This window comes from Euleptes europaea, chromosome 5 (genome assembly GCF_029931775.1).
Source record: "Euleptes europaea isolate rEulEur1 chromosome 5, rEulEur1.hap1, whole genome shotgun sequence".
Classification (NCBI taxonomy): domain Eukaryota; kingdom Metazoa; phylum Chordata; class Lepidosauria; order Squamata; family Sphaerodactylidae; genus Euleptes; species Euleptes europaea.
The window spans coordinates 8,279,797-8,297,893 of NC_079316.1; the positions used below are offsets into that span (position 1 = coordinate 8,279,797).

Genomic DNA, 18,097 nt, shown 5'->3' on the forward strand with positions numbered 1-18,097 from the left:
TACAACAATAAGATATTCCAATTAGCAGGTAGTTCAGGATTATATAACAGATACAAATTAATAAAACATTTGTATTATGGTTATAGCATATTAAAAAACTAAAGGGTTGTAATTTGGGTTTATTAATGACGCGAAAGATGGTAGTTGTCAAATATCTTGGTTAAAGCATGTGAGATCAACTTAACGGGTAGCCGCAATTTTAGTTTCATCTAGCTGTTTTTCTATTTTCTGTGTTTTATATTCCTTTTGTATGTATGTTTTTTTTCTGCTTTGTATCTTTTTGTGTCTATATATATATATATATATATATATATATATATATATATATATATATATATATATAAAAACTCCAACAAAACCATGTTTGATTTCAGGAAACTTTCTGAAAAACAAAAGGGAAGCTGAAAGCCAGAGTAAAGAGGATCAGATCCCTTCAGGATGCTTGGAAGTTACTTATGTCCACAATTATTGACGCTCAGGTATAATGTATACTTAAAACCAGGAAAGGTTCCCCAAATCTAAGATGATGACAAAGAGAGCCAGTGTGGTGTAACTGAGAGAGTGGAGGACTTCAGATCCTGGATGACCCGGGTTTGAATCCCCGCTTCTACCATGAATGCTTGCTGGGTGACCTTGGGCCCATCACAAATTCTCCTCCTGTCCTACCTCACAGGGTTGCTGTGAGAAAATGGAGTCAGGAAGAACAGTGTTCTAAGAGCCACGTCGAGCCCCAATTGGGCAGAACGGCAGGATATAAATGAATGAATAAATAAATAAGTGCAAATGCAAGGCCAAGGAAGCCATGGAAGGTGAAAAACCTTCATTGGAAAAGCAGACATCTTGTCCAGACACAGTGCGTAAGAAAGAGGACGGGCACAGTACAGAGGGCGAAAGGAGCCTACGAGGAGCAAATTGTGAAAAATATTACGACAAACCGCGAGAGCTTCTTTCAATCCATCAAACGCAGGAAATTGCCCCCCTGGGGGGGGGGTGAGGGTCAAAGAAGGAACGGAAAGAATGCAAAATCAATACTGAGAAATTGCAGAGAAATGAATTCTTTGCATCTGCCTTCGCCATGGAAGATATGGGGCATTTCCACACCACAACTACTGTTTTCCAGAAGGACGTCTATAAGAACCAAGTCAAACAGAGATAATAAGCAATGAAGTTCTAGGGCAAATTGACAGATTAAACAAACGACAAGTTGGCCCGGTCCAGATGACTCCAAGGGGGTTTAAAACTAAAATTGTTGATTTCCTTAACAAACACTGGCCAGCGGATACTAAAGCCGGCCTCCCTTCCAGAGGATTGAAAAGTAGCAAATACAGCACTGATTAAAAAAAAAAAAAAAAAAGACAATCCAGAGGAAATCACCGGCCAGATAGCCCATAATTTTTGGTTTCAAATAAACCGGTGGAAACTATAGAAGATAGAATTATCAAGTGCATGGAGGAAAAGCTGCTATTGAGGGAGAATTAATAGGGTTTCTGTCAAAGGAAGTCCTGCCTAATCGACCTTTTCGGGTTGTTAACAAGCGTGAGGATAAGGATGAGCCGGTAGATGTTATATCCTTAGACTTCAAAAAATGATTTTGACAAAGTCCCTCACTAAAACCTCCTGAGTAAATTTAGCAGTCATGGGATAAGAGGACAGGTCCTTTGGTGGATGAGAAACGGGTTATATTACAGGGTTTAATATTTAATTATGAAGATACATATTTAATTTCTTCATAAATAATCTGGACACGGGGGTTGAGAGGTGGAATGGCCACGTTTGCCGATGACGCCCAATTATTCAGGATGGTGTGAACTCGAGCAGATTGTGAAGAGCTCTAAAAAGATCTCTCCAAACTGAGTAACAACACGGCAAATGAAGAATAAGAATTGATTTTTATATGCCGACTTTCTCTACCACTTAAGGGAGAATCAAACCGGCTTACAATCCCCTTCCCTTCCCCACAACAGACACCCTGTGAGGTAGGTGGGGCCGAGAGAGCTGTGACTGGCCCAAGGTCACCCAGCTGGCTTCATGTGTAGGAGTGGGGAAACCACACCGGTTCGCCAGATTAGCCTCCGCCGCTCATGCGGAGGAGTGGGGAATCAAACCCGGTTCTCCAGATCAGAGTCCACTGCTCCAAACCACCGCTTTTAACCACTACACCATGCCGGCCCTGTTCAATATGTTAAGTGATGGATATCGGAGAGAGAGAGAAAAATCCTAACTTTAAGTATATGTGAACGGAGTTTGAACTGGTGGTAACTGACCAGGAACGGGGTCACGGTGAACAGCTCAATGAAAATATTGACCGAGGGTGCAGGGCTGGTGAACAAGGCAAATGTTACGCTGGTGATTAATAGGACGGGGATAGAAAATGAAATGGCGGGCTTAGTAATGCCCTTGTAATGATGTACGCTGGAGCTGCCTCTGATATGCTATGCACAATTCTAGTTGATACTGCAGACTTGAAAAGGTGCAGAAACGAGCAACCGAAAACGATCAGGGGGCTGAAAGAGGAAAAGCCAAGGGGTTTGGGGGGTTTCCAGTTGAGCGAAATGAAGGAAGGCATGGCAGAGGTTCATAAAGTTATGCACAGTTTAGAAAAAGTGGATGGGCAGAGCTTTTTCTCCCCCTCGTCCCTAATATTAGAACTCGGGGTGGGGGTTCCCAGTAAAGGCGATGATCATACATATACACAAGGATAGGCAACACATCCTTCCCGTGTGTGCTTAACTCAGAGGGCCGTAAAACAGCATTACAGAAATTCATCGCAGAGGGCTCCATTTGTGGCTACTAGTCACAGTGGCTAAATAGATCCTCCATGCTCATTGGCAGTGTTCTGACCCGGCACTGCTGACCTAAAGGTCGACATCACACGACACCGTAACATGAAGCACAAGCTAGAAGGGCAAGACTCTGCCCCTCTGCCCCAAGGAGCTTACAGTCTGCATTGCCACACTAGGGAGACAGCGGAGGGGGAGGAAGGAAGGAAAGGGAGTAATAAGGGATGGATAGTTGAGAGCCAGCTACACAGCCACTATTATGGGTCCAAATGACACAAGGGGAGTCCTGGGTTCCAGTCCTAGGGTTGCCAATAGGGTTGCCAACCTCTGGGGGTGGCTGGAGATCCCCTGGGATTACAACTAGGGTTGCCAGGTCCCTCTTGGCAACTGGCGGGGGTTTTGGGGGCGGAGCCTGAGGAGAGCAGGGTTTGGGGAGGGGAGGGACTTCAATGCCATAGAGTTCAATGGCCAAAGTGGCCATTTTCTCCAGGAGAACTGATGTCTATCGGCTGGAGATCAGTCGTAACAGCAGGAGATCTCCAGCTTGTACCTGGAGGTTGGCAACCCTAATTACAACTGATCTCCAGGCAACAGAGATCAGTTCAACTGGACCAAATGGCCGCTTTGCAAGGTAGGCTCTATGGCATTATACCCCACAGAAGTCCCTCTCCAAACCCCGCCCTTTTCAGGCTCCAGCCCCAAAATCTCCAGGTATTTCCCAAACCGGAGCTGGCAACCCTGGTTGCCAACCTCCAAGTGCGGCCTGGAAATTAAATCTGAATTGCAACTATCTCCAGACAGAGATCAGCCCCTCTGGAGAAAATAGCTGCTTTTTAGAAGCATCATATCCTGCAGAGGTCCTGCCCCTCCGCAAACCACAGCCCCAGGATCTACCCCCCACCCACAGATCTCCAGGAATTTCCCAACTGGGCATTGGCAGCCCTAACTGGGGGCCATTTGCTGGACAGAATCAGAAAGGGGGGGGGCTTAAACCCTTCTCCTCCAAAAAATGACTCACCTTGTAGAAATTTCATTCTCTCCCCCCCCCCCCACAAGCCAGTGTTTAAAACCAGAAATAAACTCTTAAGTGTGGAAAAACTCATTCCTCTGAAAAGGATGTTTGCATAGGGTTTTGTTGCCATCTTCCGGGCATGGAGCAGGGTAGGATTGCCAGGTCCCTCTTCGCCACCAGCGGGAGGTTTTTTGGGCGGAGCCTGAGGAGGGTAGGGTGTGGGGAGGGGAGGGACTTCAGTGCCATAGAGTCCAATGGCCAAAGCAGCCACTTCCTCCAGGGAAACTGATCCCTATCGGCTGGAGATCAGTCCTAATAGCAGATTTCCAGCTAGTACCTGGAGGTTTGAAGAAAACAAAAACAGCACAAATTTCCAATGCAATTAAATATATTATGTGCAAAAAGGTGCACAGTGAAAACACATACAACAAACAATACACAAAATACAAAGGATCAAAAAGATAAGGTAAGTACGAAATGTTGTTGCGTATCAATGACTTGACAATTTCTTTTACAGAGTTCAAACTTCCAGGTAAGTGCAATCGTCCAAAGGTTTTGAGGACATATGAACAACTAGAACAGCTGGAAAAGATGAAGATGGACGTGTTGTCTAGATTGTTATTCACGTTTCGCCAAGGCTTCATCAGCTGATCAATTTCTCAATAAGAATTCTATACAAATATATGACCAGAATAGGTGTGATTCCAACTGCCCACAGGCTTAATGATGAATCAATGTAAGGATGTACCTGGAGGTTGGCAACTCTTAGGGGTCACTGGGTGAGGAGGCACTTGTGAATTTCCTGCATTGTGCAGGGGGTTGGACTAGATGACCCTGGTGGTCCCTTCCAACTCTACGATTCTATGATAAGGGGGGGGGGCTTTAACATTCTGCGCAGCTGCCTGCCGTCTTCTGTGTCATTATAGCAAACCGGAGGGGGGGGGGTGGAGGCTCGCCAAAGGCTGAGCTGGGCCTAAGAGGTTCGATCACCCGCTTCGCAGCCAAACTGGCTTGGTAGGAAGAGGGAGCCTCGGCCCTGCCCTCTGTTTGCAAGATCTGCACGCCCCACCCCAGCGTCTGAACCGCAAACCGGGTAATTTTACAAGTATAGTTAAAGAATTATAGATAAATGGTAATGTAGTTTGTATAATGTTAGTTTAAGGTAATTTTAAATACTGTCAGAATACTTCTCCGGAAGTCCAATGGTGGTGGGACACTCATTTAAGGTGGGTGGTGGGCATTTGGGCACTGTGTTTAGGGATTTTCTTTGCAACCGTTTTTGTGCTGTAATGTCTTTCAATGGAATCAACGCAAGTCAACCGACACTCTTTCCCCCCATTATCTTCAATGGGCTGTGCAGCCTCTCCCATCGCTGCCAAGGGGCTGACTTGTCATGCGTTTTAGTACATCCCCTGTTTATTCTATAAAATTATAACCGTAGGTGCAAAACTGTAGCAGAAGTGCTCTTTTTGCATTTTTTGTTTTTTTAGGTATTTGTTTATGCGATTTATAATTTATTCTTTTCAAATTAGGAAAATAAAAATTTTATTACAAAAAAAATAATGAACGCAAACCGGGGAAACGCGAGGGCAGAAGCCGTCCTCGCGCTCGTGCGAATGCACCGGTCCCGTGTCAAGGGTCCCTGGGCTCCGCGCGCCCCCAGCCTCAACCGGCTTCTCCTTCTCTATGCACGTCCCTCCCCCCAGCCCCTCTCTGTATGCGCAGCCACCGCCAGGCTGGGAAATTGCCTGGCACGCCGCGCCCGCTAAACACGGCAATTACCGGGAGGGAAATTGCCTGGCGAAGTTTCCCTCCCCGCCCAAGCCCGATTAATACGGGGGGATAAGAGCCGCTCGCCCGGCAAATCGCACCCCCCCCCCCGCGCAATTAGCGCCGACTCGCGAGCAAGCGCCTCGGCGGACGCTAGGCTGGACCAGGAGGAGGAGGAGGAGGAGGGTTGGTTTTCAGATGCCAACTTTCTCTACCACTTAAGGGAGAATCGCATGAACCCATGAAGCTGCCTTCTACTGAAGGTCCATCCAAGTCAGTATTGTCCATCCAAGTCAGTAATGTCTTTGGTCCATCAAATATTGTCCATCAAATATTGTTTCTTGGTCCATCCAAGTCAGTATTGTCCATCAAAGTCAGTAATGTCTTTGGACCATCAAATACTGTCCATCAAATATTGTTTCTTGGTCCATCCAAGTCAGTATTGTCCATCAAAGTCAGTAATGTCTTTGGTCCATCAAATATCGTCCATCCAATATTGTCTCTTGGTCCATCCAAGTCGGTATTGTCTACTCTGACCGGCAGCGGCTCTCCAGGGTCTCAGGCGGAGGTCTTTCCCATCACCTGCTTGCCTGGTCCCAACTGGAGATTGAGCCTGGGACCTTCTGCGCGCCAAGCAGATGCTCTGCAGACTGAGCCACAGCCCCGCCTCAATAATGGAATATACACATGAACATATGAAGCTGCAAAATATTGTCGAAGGCTTTCACGGTCAGAGTTCATTGGTTCTTGTAGCTTATCCGGGCTGTGTAAATACCAAGACCACGGTTACACAGCCCGGATAACCTACAAGAACCACATGAAGCTGCCTTCTACTGAATCAGACCCTGGGTCCATCCAAGTCAGTATTGTCTACTCTGACCGGCAGCGGCTCTCCAGGATCTCAGGCGGAGGTCTTTCCCATCACCTGCTTGCCTGGTCCCTTGGACTGGAGATTGAGCCTGGGACCTTCTGCGCGCCAAGCAGATGCTCTGCAAACTGAGCCACAGCCCCTCCTCAATAATGGAATACACATGAACATATGAAGCTGCAAAATATTGTCGAAGGCTTTCACGGTCAGAGTTCATTGGTTCTTGTAGGTTATCCAGACTGTGTGACCGTGGTCTTGGTATTTTCTTTCCTGACGTTTCACCAGCAGCTGTGGCCGGCATCTTCAGAGGAGTAACACTGAAGGACAGTGTCTCTCAGTGTCAAGTGTGTATTACTATATTACTCTTCCTACACACTTGACACTGAGAGACACTGTCCTTCAGTGTTACTACTTTGAAGATGCCTGCCACAGCTGCTGGCGAAACGTCAGGAAAGAAAATACCAAGACCACGGTCACACAGCCCAGATAACCTACAAGAACCATATGAAGCTGCCTTCCCTTGGCCCATCAAAGTCAGCACGGTCTACTCTAACCGGCAGTGGCTCTCCAGGGTCTCAGGCACAGGTCTTTCAAATCACCTACTTACCTAGTCCCTTTAAGTGGAGAACCCAGGGATTGAACCGGCTGGGACCTTCTGCATGCGAAGAAGACTCTACCACTGAGCCACAGCCCCTCCCCAAGGAGGGGCTTACAAGCCGGCTTACAATCCCCTTCCTTTCCCCTCCACGCAACAGACACCCTGGGAAGGAGATGGGGCTGAGAGAGCTGTGACTAGTCCAAGGTCACCCAGCTGGCTTCATGTGGAGAAGTGGGGAAACCAACCCGGTTCTCCAGATTAGAGTCCACCACCCCGGGAGCCGGGGAAGCCGAACGCCGAGGCCTCCCCCCCCCCTCCAGGGTGCCAAAGCCGGCTCCCGAGCCGAATGTGACCACGCAGTCAGCTGCGCATGGGAACATGCATTCTCCATGCTGCTGCTGCGCATGGTGCACACGGGCTTTGGCCTGGGGACCAAAGCCGTGCCCGGGGAGGTGGGGTGGACGGAGGGGCTGCACATGGGAACATGCATGCTCCATGCTGCTGTGCCACATGGTGCACATAGGCTTGGACCTGGGCACCAAAGTCGTGCCGGGGGAGGTGGGGTGGACAGAGGGGTTGCACATGGGAACATGCATGCTCCAGTCGCGCATGGGAACATGCATGCTCCATGCTGCTGCAGCGCATGGCACGCATGGGCTTTGGCCTGGGGACTGTTGTGCTGAAGGAGGAGGGGTGGGCCTGGCTGACTGTCAGTGTGTGTGTGTGGGGGGGGTCGTCCCTGGCCGCACCGTGGCCCTTGGCCTTTGCAAGGCATCGATCAGCGCAGCCTCTGCCAGCGGCCCGTAAAGTTCTTTATTGATATTTATTTCCAGATGGAAAGACCCGTCGCACATCCAGAAATTCCAGGGCTAAAAAGGTCCTCCGCGTTTGACGCGTGCTCCTCCTTCTATCGGGAGCTGGCAGGCCCAGAAACTCCAGGGCTAAGACTTACTGCGGTTGATACGTGTCCCTGCGTTCCCACATGGTGGTCCGATTTCAAAGCCTCATTCACATCCATGTTCCACCAGGGCTGCATTGAGGAACGGCTAAGAGGACGGAGGAGCAGCCGTGCCGGATCGGGCCAGCGGTCCATCTAGGGTTGCCAACCTCAGAGTGGGACTATAAGCAAGATGTGCACTGAGATAATGCTGTGGAAAAATCCCATGTAGGAAATTTACTTTCAGTACACAGCCTAAGTGGCTGTGTACTGAAAGTAAATTTCATACATATGATTTTTCGGAGCTGGAGGTCTCCTGGAATTACAACTGATCTCCAGACTGCATTAATAGCTTATTTGGTCATTTAGAACATTTGTTCCACTTCTCCTGGAGAAAAGGGCTGCTTTGGAAGGTGGACTCTATGGTGTTATACCCTGCCAAGGTCCCTCCCCCTTCTCAAACCCCACCACCCTCAGGCTCCACCCTCAAATCTCCAGGTATTTCTGAACCTGGGGTTGGTAACCCTAGGCCATCTGTAGGATTGCTGACTCTGGGGTGGGAAATTCCTTGAGATTTGGGTGGGATTGGGAAGGGAAAAGACCTGAGCAGGGTGTAATACCATGGAGCCCCACCCTCCAAAGTAGGCATTTTCTCCAGGGGAACCCGTTGTAACTCCAGATCTCCAGCCCCCACTTGGAGACTGGCAAACCTATCTAATCCAGCGTCTTGTTTCGAACTCAGGCAAGCCAGGTGCCAAAGAGAAACCCAAAAGTAGAGGGTCAAGAGCCCACCCCTAATGTCTGCTTCCCACCATCTGATTATAGGGAGGACTTTCTGCCTCTGAACCTGGAGAACTCATCGCCATATCTTGTGGCAGAGAGTTCCACATGACAACGACCCTATAAGGAAACCCCTTACTCATACGAAGCAGCCTTGAAGGAGATTTTTGACCCATGTGGCCTAGCACTGTCTCCTAAAATGGGCACCTGCCCCCACAAACTTTGCAGGCAGCAATGGGGAATTTTTCAAGCCCTGCTCCCCAGATCCATATAGCTGGAAGCACCATCTTTCGAACCCGGGACCTGCTGTGCGCAAAGGGCCTGCTCTACCACTGACCGCCAAGGAGGTCAAGCAATGTGGCAAGGTGGCTGAATGGGTGCCGATCAGAGGCAAGCACATAGGAAGTTGCAACCTTCTTGCTATGCGTTTCTCTCATTCGACAGGGCTAAGCATGCCATGCAGGCTCATGCATGCATGCATGCATGGCATTTAAGCACATAGACCTTGACAGTTCACAGCTGAATGTCTGAAAGGAGACCATTGAGGGGCAAATGACACATGGAACTTGAAAGCAAGAAGGAGGTAGATGAAAAAGAGTTGATTTTTATATGTCGACTTTCTCTACCACTTAAGGCAGAATCAAACCGGCTTACAATCACCTTCCCTTCCCCTCCCCACAACAGACACCCAGTGAGGTAGGTGGGGCTGAGAGAGCTCTAAGACAGCCTTGCGACTAACCCAAGGTCACCCAGCTAGCTTCATGTGTAGGAGTGGGGAAACCAACCTAGTTCCCCAGATTAGCCTCCACTGCTCATGTGGAGGAGTGGGGAATCGAACCCGGTTCTCCAGATCAGAGCCCACAGCTCCAAACCATCGCTCTTAACCACTACACCACATTGTACAGAGGTGGTTTGGCGTTGCCTGCCTCTGCATAGACTTCCTTGGTGGTCTCCCATCCAAATACTAGCCAGGGCCGACCCTGCTTAGCTTCTGACAATATCAGGCTAGCCTGGGCATCCAGTATTTTCTGCCTACTAACCAGGGCTGGTTCTCCAGCCAAAGTGCCCAAGTGTCTTTGTGGAGTGGCACAATGGGGAGGGTGCCAAGTCACTGTGGGGGTTCAGGTTGCTCTTGGCATGGGTGGTGATGGGCCATCTCTTCCCAGACCCTCGCTGACGTGTGCTGGAATCCGACTGGATGAGACCTCAAGAGAGCCAGCGTGGTGTAGTGGTTAACAGCGGTGGTTTGGAGCGGTGGTTTCTGATCTGGAGAACCGGGTTTGATTCCCCCACTCCTCTAAGTGAGCGGCGGAGGCTAATCTGGTGAGCTGGATTTGTTTCCCCACTCCTCCACACAAAGCCAGCTGGGTGACCTTGGGCTAGTCACAGCTCTCTCAGCTCCACCTACCTCACAGGGTGTCTGTTGTCGGGGGGGGGGGAAGGGAAGGTGATTGTTAGGCGGTTTGATTCTGCCTTAAGTGGTAGAGAAAGTCGGCATATAAAAACCAACTCCTCCTCCTGCTCCTCCTTCTACCACCTTGCTCAGTAAAAACACCTTGAATCTCTTCCAAACCTCTTTTCACAGAGGACTCCCCACCCCAATTCAGAAATCTAGATTTTTGAACCTGTGATGAATGAATGCATCAGCGAACAGATCGATGCTTTCCGGCCCTAATTAGTAACATGTATTTGCAAATGAGGGAGGGGGGTTGTGAGCCGCTGGCTGGTTTGCCGGCAGAACGAGATCTCTGTACACAGAGCGGAACAATTCCCCGGGACATTGATAGGTTGAGCTGACATTCTGGGAACCTGACTCCAAGTTGGATCCTTGAAATATCTGGTCGGTCTGTTTCGACGGACAGCAGGTCTGGGGCGGGGATCATGGCTAGGCTGACGACCTGGGAGGGCATTTTAATTGGCGGCTGAACTTCTCCCTGCAACGCAGCTGCTCCGAAATCAATTCCTCGTTCCTTTTATGCAGAAGTATTTGTTTGTTTTGAAGAACCGGGTGCGCCATTGAAGGCCCCTGACTTCACCACGCAGCCCTGCGACACCGAACAATGCGCATGTCACCAATGCGCTGCTTCGAGCATGACTGGTGGTGGAAAGCGCCGCCACGTCGCAGCCAACTTACGGTGACCCTGCAAGGTTCTCAAGGCAAGAGGCGGTTTGCCATTGCCTGCCTCTGCGTAGCCACCCTGGGCTTCTTTGGTGGTCTCCCATCCGAGTACTAACCAGGACTGACCCTGCTTAGCTTCAGAGATCTCACAAGATCGGGCTAGCCTGGACCATCCAGGTCAGGACAATAGATCACAGAATCATAGAGTTGGAAGGGACCACCATGGTCCTCTCGTCCAGTGGTTCTCAACCTTTTTCTGACCATGGCCCCCCCTTCCAACCTTGTTTTCTTCCTGTGGCCCCCATGTCCTATGGTAGAAAGGTAGCTATTTAAATGTTTTGTTTGTAAATAGCCAAGGAACAAAGAGGCATAAACAGCCACACAAAAGGCAGACGTGCAGTTCTTATTGGGGAAACTGAAATTTACAAAAAATACCCCACAAAAAGGGATTACAATACACTTATGAGCAACAATGTTCACATACGAGGGAGAACAAAGCCTCTACCACCGTTGCACAAGATTACAGCGATACAAAAATCCACAGTTGCAAACGATGCATAGAAGTGTAATGAAGAAAGTCATGTATTTTCATTTTGGAATATCCTGAGGGCCCCCAGGGGGCCATATGGCCCCAGGTTGAGAACCACTGATCTAGTCCAACCCCCTGCACGACCCAGGAAATTCACAACTGCCTCCCCCCACACACACCCCAGTGACCCCCACTCCATGCCCAGAAGATGGCCAAGATGCCCTCCCTCTCATCATCTGCCCAAGGTCATAGAATCAGCATTGCTGACAGATGGCCATCTAGCCTCGGCTTCAAAATCTCCAGGGAAGGAGCGCTTACCACCTCCCGAGGAAGCCTGCTCCACTGAGGAACCGCTCTGTTAGAAAATGCTTCCTGATGTTCAGAGGTAGTTGGTCTTTGCTTGCCTCTGCATAGCAACCCTGGGCTTCCTGGGTGGTCTCCCATCCAAGCGCTAACCAGGGCTGACCCTGCTTCGCTTCCGAGGTCTGACGAGATCAGGCTAGCCTGAACCATCCAGTTCAGGGGTCGAACGCATCAGACACCAAATGGTGCAGGCCGTTTGCTCCAAAACGGGCCAGCGAGATCACCCGCACCCAAGCTCTCCGTCTCCAGGAAGGGCTCAGCGTAGTGTGGTGGTGAAGAGGGGCGGACTCTAATCTGCAGAACCGGGTTCGATTCCCCGCTCCTCCACATGAAGCCAGCTGGGTGACCTTGGGCCAGTCACAGTTGTGTCTGAACTCCCTCAGCCCCACCTACCTCACAAGGTGTCTGTTGTGGGGAGAGGAAGGGAAGGAGATTGTAAGCCGGTTTGATTCTCCTTAAAAGTTAGAGAAAATCAGCATATAAAAGCCAGCATGGTGTAGTGGTTAAGAGCGGTGGTTTGGAGCGGTGGACTCTGATCTGGAGGACCGGGTTTGATTCCCCACTCCTCCATACGAAGCCAGCTGGTTGACCTTGGGCTAGTCACAACTCTCTCAGCCCCACCTACCTCACAGGGTGCCTGTTGTGGGGAAGGGAAGGTGACTGTAAGCTGGTTTGATTCTTCCTTAAGTGATAGAGAAAGTCTGCAGAGAAAAACCAAGTCTTCTTCTTCTTTTCCCTTGCACCAATTATTACTTTTAGTCTCTGTTTTGGTTTGGTGCGGCCCTCTTTCCTTTTGCTTGATCCTGGAGAGGGACGCTTAACCTGTTTCAGGTTTTAAGTGAGCCCTGGCACTCCATGCAGGCGTGGGGGCAAAGGCGCCCCAGCTCACACAGAGCCACTGGGGAAGTGTGCATCATGTGCTGGGAAGTCGCTTCCGTCTCTGGGAACAGCTGGCTGCTTTTTGTGATGCCCAGATTCAGGGATGGGTGCCCTTCTCAATCCTGACTTACTCACACTGGATCAGGATGCACAGCTCAGTCAAAGGCCTCGTTTGAACCAGAATAATAGAATCATAGAGTTGGAAGGGACGACCAGGGTCATCTAGTCCAACCCCCTGCACAATGCAGGAAATTCACAACTACCTCCCTCCACACACACAACCCCAGTGACCCCTACTCCATGCCCAGAAGATGGCCAAGGTGCCCTCCCTCTCATCATCTTTCTAAGGTCATAGAATCAGCATTGCTGACAGATGGCCATCTAGCCTCTGCTTAAAAACCTCCAAAGATGGAGCACTTACCACCTCCCAAGGAATCCTGTTCCACCGAGGAACCGCTCTAACTGTTAGAAGATTCTTCCTAATGTCTAGACGGAAACTCTTCTGGTTTAATTTCAACACGTTGGTTCTGGTCTGACCTTCTGGGGCAACGGAAAACAACTCTGCACCATCCTCTATATGACAGCCCTTCAAGTACTTGAAGATGGTTATCATATCACCTCTCAGTCTTCTCCTCTCCAGGCTAAACATACCCAGCTCCTTCAACTTTCCTCATAGGACTTGGTCTCCAGCCCCCTCACCATCTTTGTTGCCCTCCTCTGGACACGTTTCAGCTTGTCTACATCCTTCTTAAATTGCTGCCCTCGTGTACGCCTCCTCCTCCTCCTCCTCTGGAGTGATGTACACCAACAGTTTCCCTGACCAGGATAGCCCAGGATAGCCCCATCTGGTCAGATCTCAGAAGCTAAGCAAGGTCAGTCCTGGTGAGTACTTGGATGGGAGACCACCCAGGAAGTCCAGGGTCACTACGCAGAGGCAGGCAATGGCCAACAGCCTCTGAGCATCTCTTGAAGCTTCTCCCAGAGACTGGTTTCCCTGCCTGAGAGCTCTGGAACCTCATACCTATGATCCAAGCAACTGGTGCTTATATGACTCTTGGACGAAAGCAGACTGGAACTGGTCCAAATAGCCCAGGAACCACTGCGGCAGTGGAAAGTTCTCCTGTGCTTGGCCAGGCTTTTGCTTTCAAAGACCTGCACCTAATACATTTGCTTTCCAGCTTGCCTCCAAGGTGGCCTCTGTGCTCCTCTCTGCACCCCCCGGTTTTAGTTTCACAACAACCCTGTAAGAGCCAGCATGGTGTAGTGGTTAAGAGCAGTGGTTTGGAGGGGTGGACTCTGATCTGGAGAACCGGGTTTGATTCCCCACTCCTCCACATGAGCGGGGGAATCTAACCTGGTGAACTGGATTTGTTTCCCCACTCCTGCACATGAAGCCAGCTGGGTGACCTTGGGCTAGTCACAGCTCTCTTAGGACTCTCTCAGCCCCACCAACCTCACAAGGTGTCTTCTGGGGGGAGGGGAAGTGAAGATGATTGTAAGCTGGTTTGAGTCTCCCTTAAGTGGTAGAGAAAGTCGGCATATAAAAACCAACTTTTCTTCTTCTTCATGTGTAGGGGTTGGTTTCCCCACTCCTACACATGAAGCCAGCTGGGCGACCTTGGGCTGGTCACAGTTCTCTCAGCCCCACCTACCTCACAGGGTGTCTGTTGTGGGGAGAGCTGTGTCTAAGAGAGCTGTGACTAGCCCAAGGTCACGCAGCTGGCTTCATGTGTGGGAGCGGGGAAACCAATCCAGTTCAACAGATTAGCTTCCGCCGCTCATGTGGAGTGGGGAATCAAACCCGGTTCCCCAGATCAGACCCCACAGCTCCATACCACCGATCTTAACCCCTTAACCACTATACCCTGCATCCTCTGGATGCTGTGGGAAATTTGAGAAGAAGCTCCTGAGAAAAAAACCCGGGGAGACGGAGAAAGGCAGCTGGTGGACGAGTGGCCAACCTCTGGCGTGAACCTTCCACCTTGAGGGCCGCTGGGACTTCTGCTGTGACCGCGAGGAGGACGCAACCCGTCTGCAATTTGTGAGTCAGGACCCAGAGTCTAAAGAGACTCCCTTCTCTTTCCAAATTATTTAGGGTGGTTAAAACAAAATTGTACTGTGAGGAGCTCCAGAAGGATCTCTGCGTACTGGAAGAATGGGCATTAAAATGGCAAATGAGATTCAATGTGAGCAAGTGTAAAGTGATTCATATTGGGGCCAAAAATCCCAACTTCACATATACACTGATGGGATCTGTGCTGGCAGCGACAGACCAAGAAAGGGATCTTGGGGCGGTAGTGGATAGCTCAATGAAGATGTCTACCCAGAGTGCGGCAGCTGTAAAAAAGGCAAATTCCATGCTGGCCATAATTAGATGAGGAATAGAGAATAAAACTGCTGATATCATACTGCCCTTGCACAAATCTATGGTGAGACCACACTTGGAATACTGTGTCCAGTTCTGGTCACCACACCTAAAAAAAGATATTACAGAGCTTGAGAAGGTGCAGAAAAGAGCAACCAAAATGATTAAGGGACTAGAGCAACTGTCCTATGGGGAGCGGTTAGGACTCTTAGGGCTGTTTAGCTTGGAAAGAAGGCGGCTGAGGGGAGACATTATAGAGGTCTATAAAATTATGCATGGTTTGGAGAGAGTGGACAGGGAGAAGTTTTTCTCCCTCTCCCATAATAGTAGAACACGGGGTCATCTGCTAAAGTTGGAGAGCAAGAGATTCAAAACAGATAAAAGGAAATATTTTTTCACAAAACAGATAGTTAAATTGTGGAACTCCCTGCCCCAGGATGTGGTGATGGCTGCCAGTTTGGAGGGCTTTATATGCCAACTTTCGCTAACACTTACGGGAGAATCAAACCAGCATGCAATCGCCTTCCCTTCCCCTCCCCACAACAGACACCCTGTGAGGTAGGTGGGGCTGAGAGAGCTCGAAGAGCGTGACTAGCCCAAGGTCACCCAGCTGGTTTCGTGTGGAGGAATGGGAAAGTCAAACCCAGTTCTCCAGATTAGAGTCCGCCGCTCATATGCAGTGAGGAATCAAACCCAGGGGGTTACCGCACTTGTATTCCCAGCGATGTATTAAGAGTTTGAAAACGTTATAAAAAATACGGTTCGCACTTTGTTTGGCCCCTTTAGCTGTAAAGACGTCTTCCAACCATTTATAAGCCGTGGCATCCAAAAACCCTTTTAAAACGATGTTTTTTATAACATTTTCAAACTCTTAATACATCTCTGGGAATACAAAGTGCGGTAACCCCTCCAGTTCATCCTGTCCTCTTTGCAGGCACACATGTGTGCCTGCAAAGAGGAAGAAAAAAAGGAGGGGAATAAAACCCAACCTAAAAACAAAAGCTGGGTACCCAAGGTTGGGTGAAAAGAAAATATATATAAGTCTATGTATAAATACTGAAAGTATAATTTATTAGAAGCACTATATAAAAGTTAAAATTATTTAAAAGCATTAAAATAGCACAATGGCATTTCCTGAAATTGATAACTATCAGGAAATGCCATTGTGCTATTTTAATGCTTTTAAATAATTTTAACTTTTATATAGCGCTTCTAATAAATTATGCCTGCAAAGAGGACCACTCGATGAACAACAGTTACAGGTAAGCGCAACTCTGTTTTCTCCGGATCAGAGTCCGCCGCTCCTAACCACCGCTCTTCACCACCACACCACAGACACCCTGCAGGGGACCCCCCCAACCGAAGCCGTCCTCGTCGGGACCGCCGACTCACCCGGATGATGTAGCGCGAGGAGTTCTTGTCATCCAAGTTGACCGTAAGCGAGAAGAAGACGGCCGTGCTGTAGACCCCCTGGGTCTTGTACAGCAGCTCGTTGAAGTCCCAGCGGGCCAGCCTGCCCGTCAGCGCCATGTCCCACCCGCCGCAGTCCTCGACGACCTCCAGCATGGGCCGGGCGCCCTGCCGGTCGATCTCCGCCATGTCCAGGCAGGAGCGGAAGAACTCCTTGACCTTGCGCTCGGCCGAGGCCCGGTAGGCCCGCTGCACGGGCCGCAGGAGCAGCCGCCGGAGCTTCTCCTCGTTCTGCTCGCCAATGGCGGCGATGATGCCGTAGATGAGCTTGTCCTCGGGGATGGCGTGCCGGCGCAGCCAGCCGCCGCAGGCGAAGGAGTAGAAGTCCTTGCAGGGGTCGATGGTGGGGTCGATGTTGCCGGCGATGAAGCGGGAGGCCCGGACGAAGGCCTTGCGCTCTTGGCAGCCCTCCAGGCAGTAGGCCTCGTGCTCCATGGCCAGGTACTTCAGGGCCAGGATGCACCCCAGGATGACGCACAGCCCCGCCGCGAAGACCAGCCCGGAGAGGAGGCAGATCTCCCGCCGGCTCCAGCGGGGCAGGCCGCAGCGCGGCTTCTTGGGCCCCGGGGTGCCCAGCTGCAGGTTGAAGCCGTTGGGCAGGGTGCCCCCGCCGCTGAACTTGCTCACGTACTTCACCTCCTGGAACTCGTCGTAGTGAGCCGTCAGGGAGTAGGTCTTCTCCATGCTGGCGGCTGGCAGGGGTCAGCGGGCAGTAGTCGGAGGTCAGGGGTCACCGGGTGGCCATGGCGCTGCTGTGGCGTCCAGCAGGGGATGCTCAAGAGCGGTGTACGGGCCGGTGGTGGCTCATGGCTGGCTGGGGGCTTCTTTGGCAAGCATCTGGGGAATTCCTCCTTGGGGTGGGCGCATGGGGACAGGCGGAGATCTCCTTCGGCTGGGGGTGTGTGCTCTGCAAAACACAGATATTTTAATACAAGGGGGGGATTGGACCACCTGAGTGCCCGCTCCCTTTGCTGAAGATCTCAGAGCGTGCTGGGGCAGGAGGTTCCTGTTCCCTGCTGCCCGCCCCCCCTCCTCACAAAATCCCACCCCCCTGCTTCCTGAAAACAATGGGGCTAGGAGGTGACCCTCTCCCTTCAGGATTCCATCATCCCACACACTCCCCCTCCCCATTGAGATGACAGATCTGTGAAAGGGAGAGTGCCTCTTTCTGTGATGTTGGGAAGACACCCGCCCCCAGCCCCTATCAGAGCAAGAAGGGGTCAAAGGCCTGGACGGAGAAGGAAGAGAAAAAAGACCCACGCACGCCCCTTTCTCCAAAACGCTTCCATTTATGCAGAGGAGGGTTTGCCTTGGATTTAGGGTTGCCAGCTCCAGGTTGGGAAATACCTGGAGATTTTTGGGGCGGAGCCTGAGGAGGGTGGGGTTTGGGGAGGGGAGGGACTTCAATGCCATAAATTGCCAAAGTGGCTATTTTCTCCAGGTGAACTGACCTTTATTGGCTGGAGATCAGTTGTAATGGCAGGAAATCTCCAGTTAGTACCTGGAGGTTGTATATGAATGCTGGCTAATCTCCTGTTCAAGAATAAATATCTCAACATGCAGCCACTTATAATTCTTTTGTTATTTTTATGCTTTTCTCATGCCTTTATTTATAAACAGTACCAGT

The 18,097-nt window shown here is 50.4% G+C and overlaps 1 protein-coding gene across 1 annotated transcript in view; it reads right to left on the minus strand.

Moving 5' to 3' along the window:
* The window catches only part of ECEL1 (endothelin converting enzyme like 1), a 58,229-nt gene extending 41,075 nt beyond the window's left edge, over nt 1-17,154 (minus strand). Inside the window, exon 1 of the mRNA XM_056850572.1 lies at nt 16,393-17,154. Coding sequence (XP_056706550.1) covers nt 16,393-17,154 — 762 coding nt within the window. The remainder of the gene's footprint in view (nt 1-16,392) is intronic.
* Between the last annotated feature and the right edge of the window lie 943 nt (nt 17,155-18,097).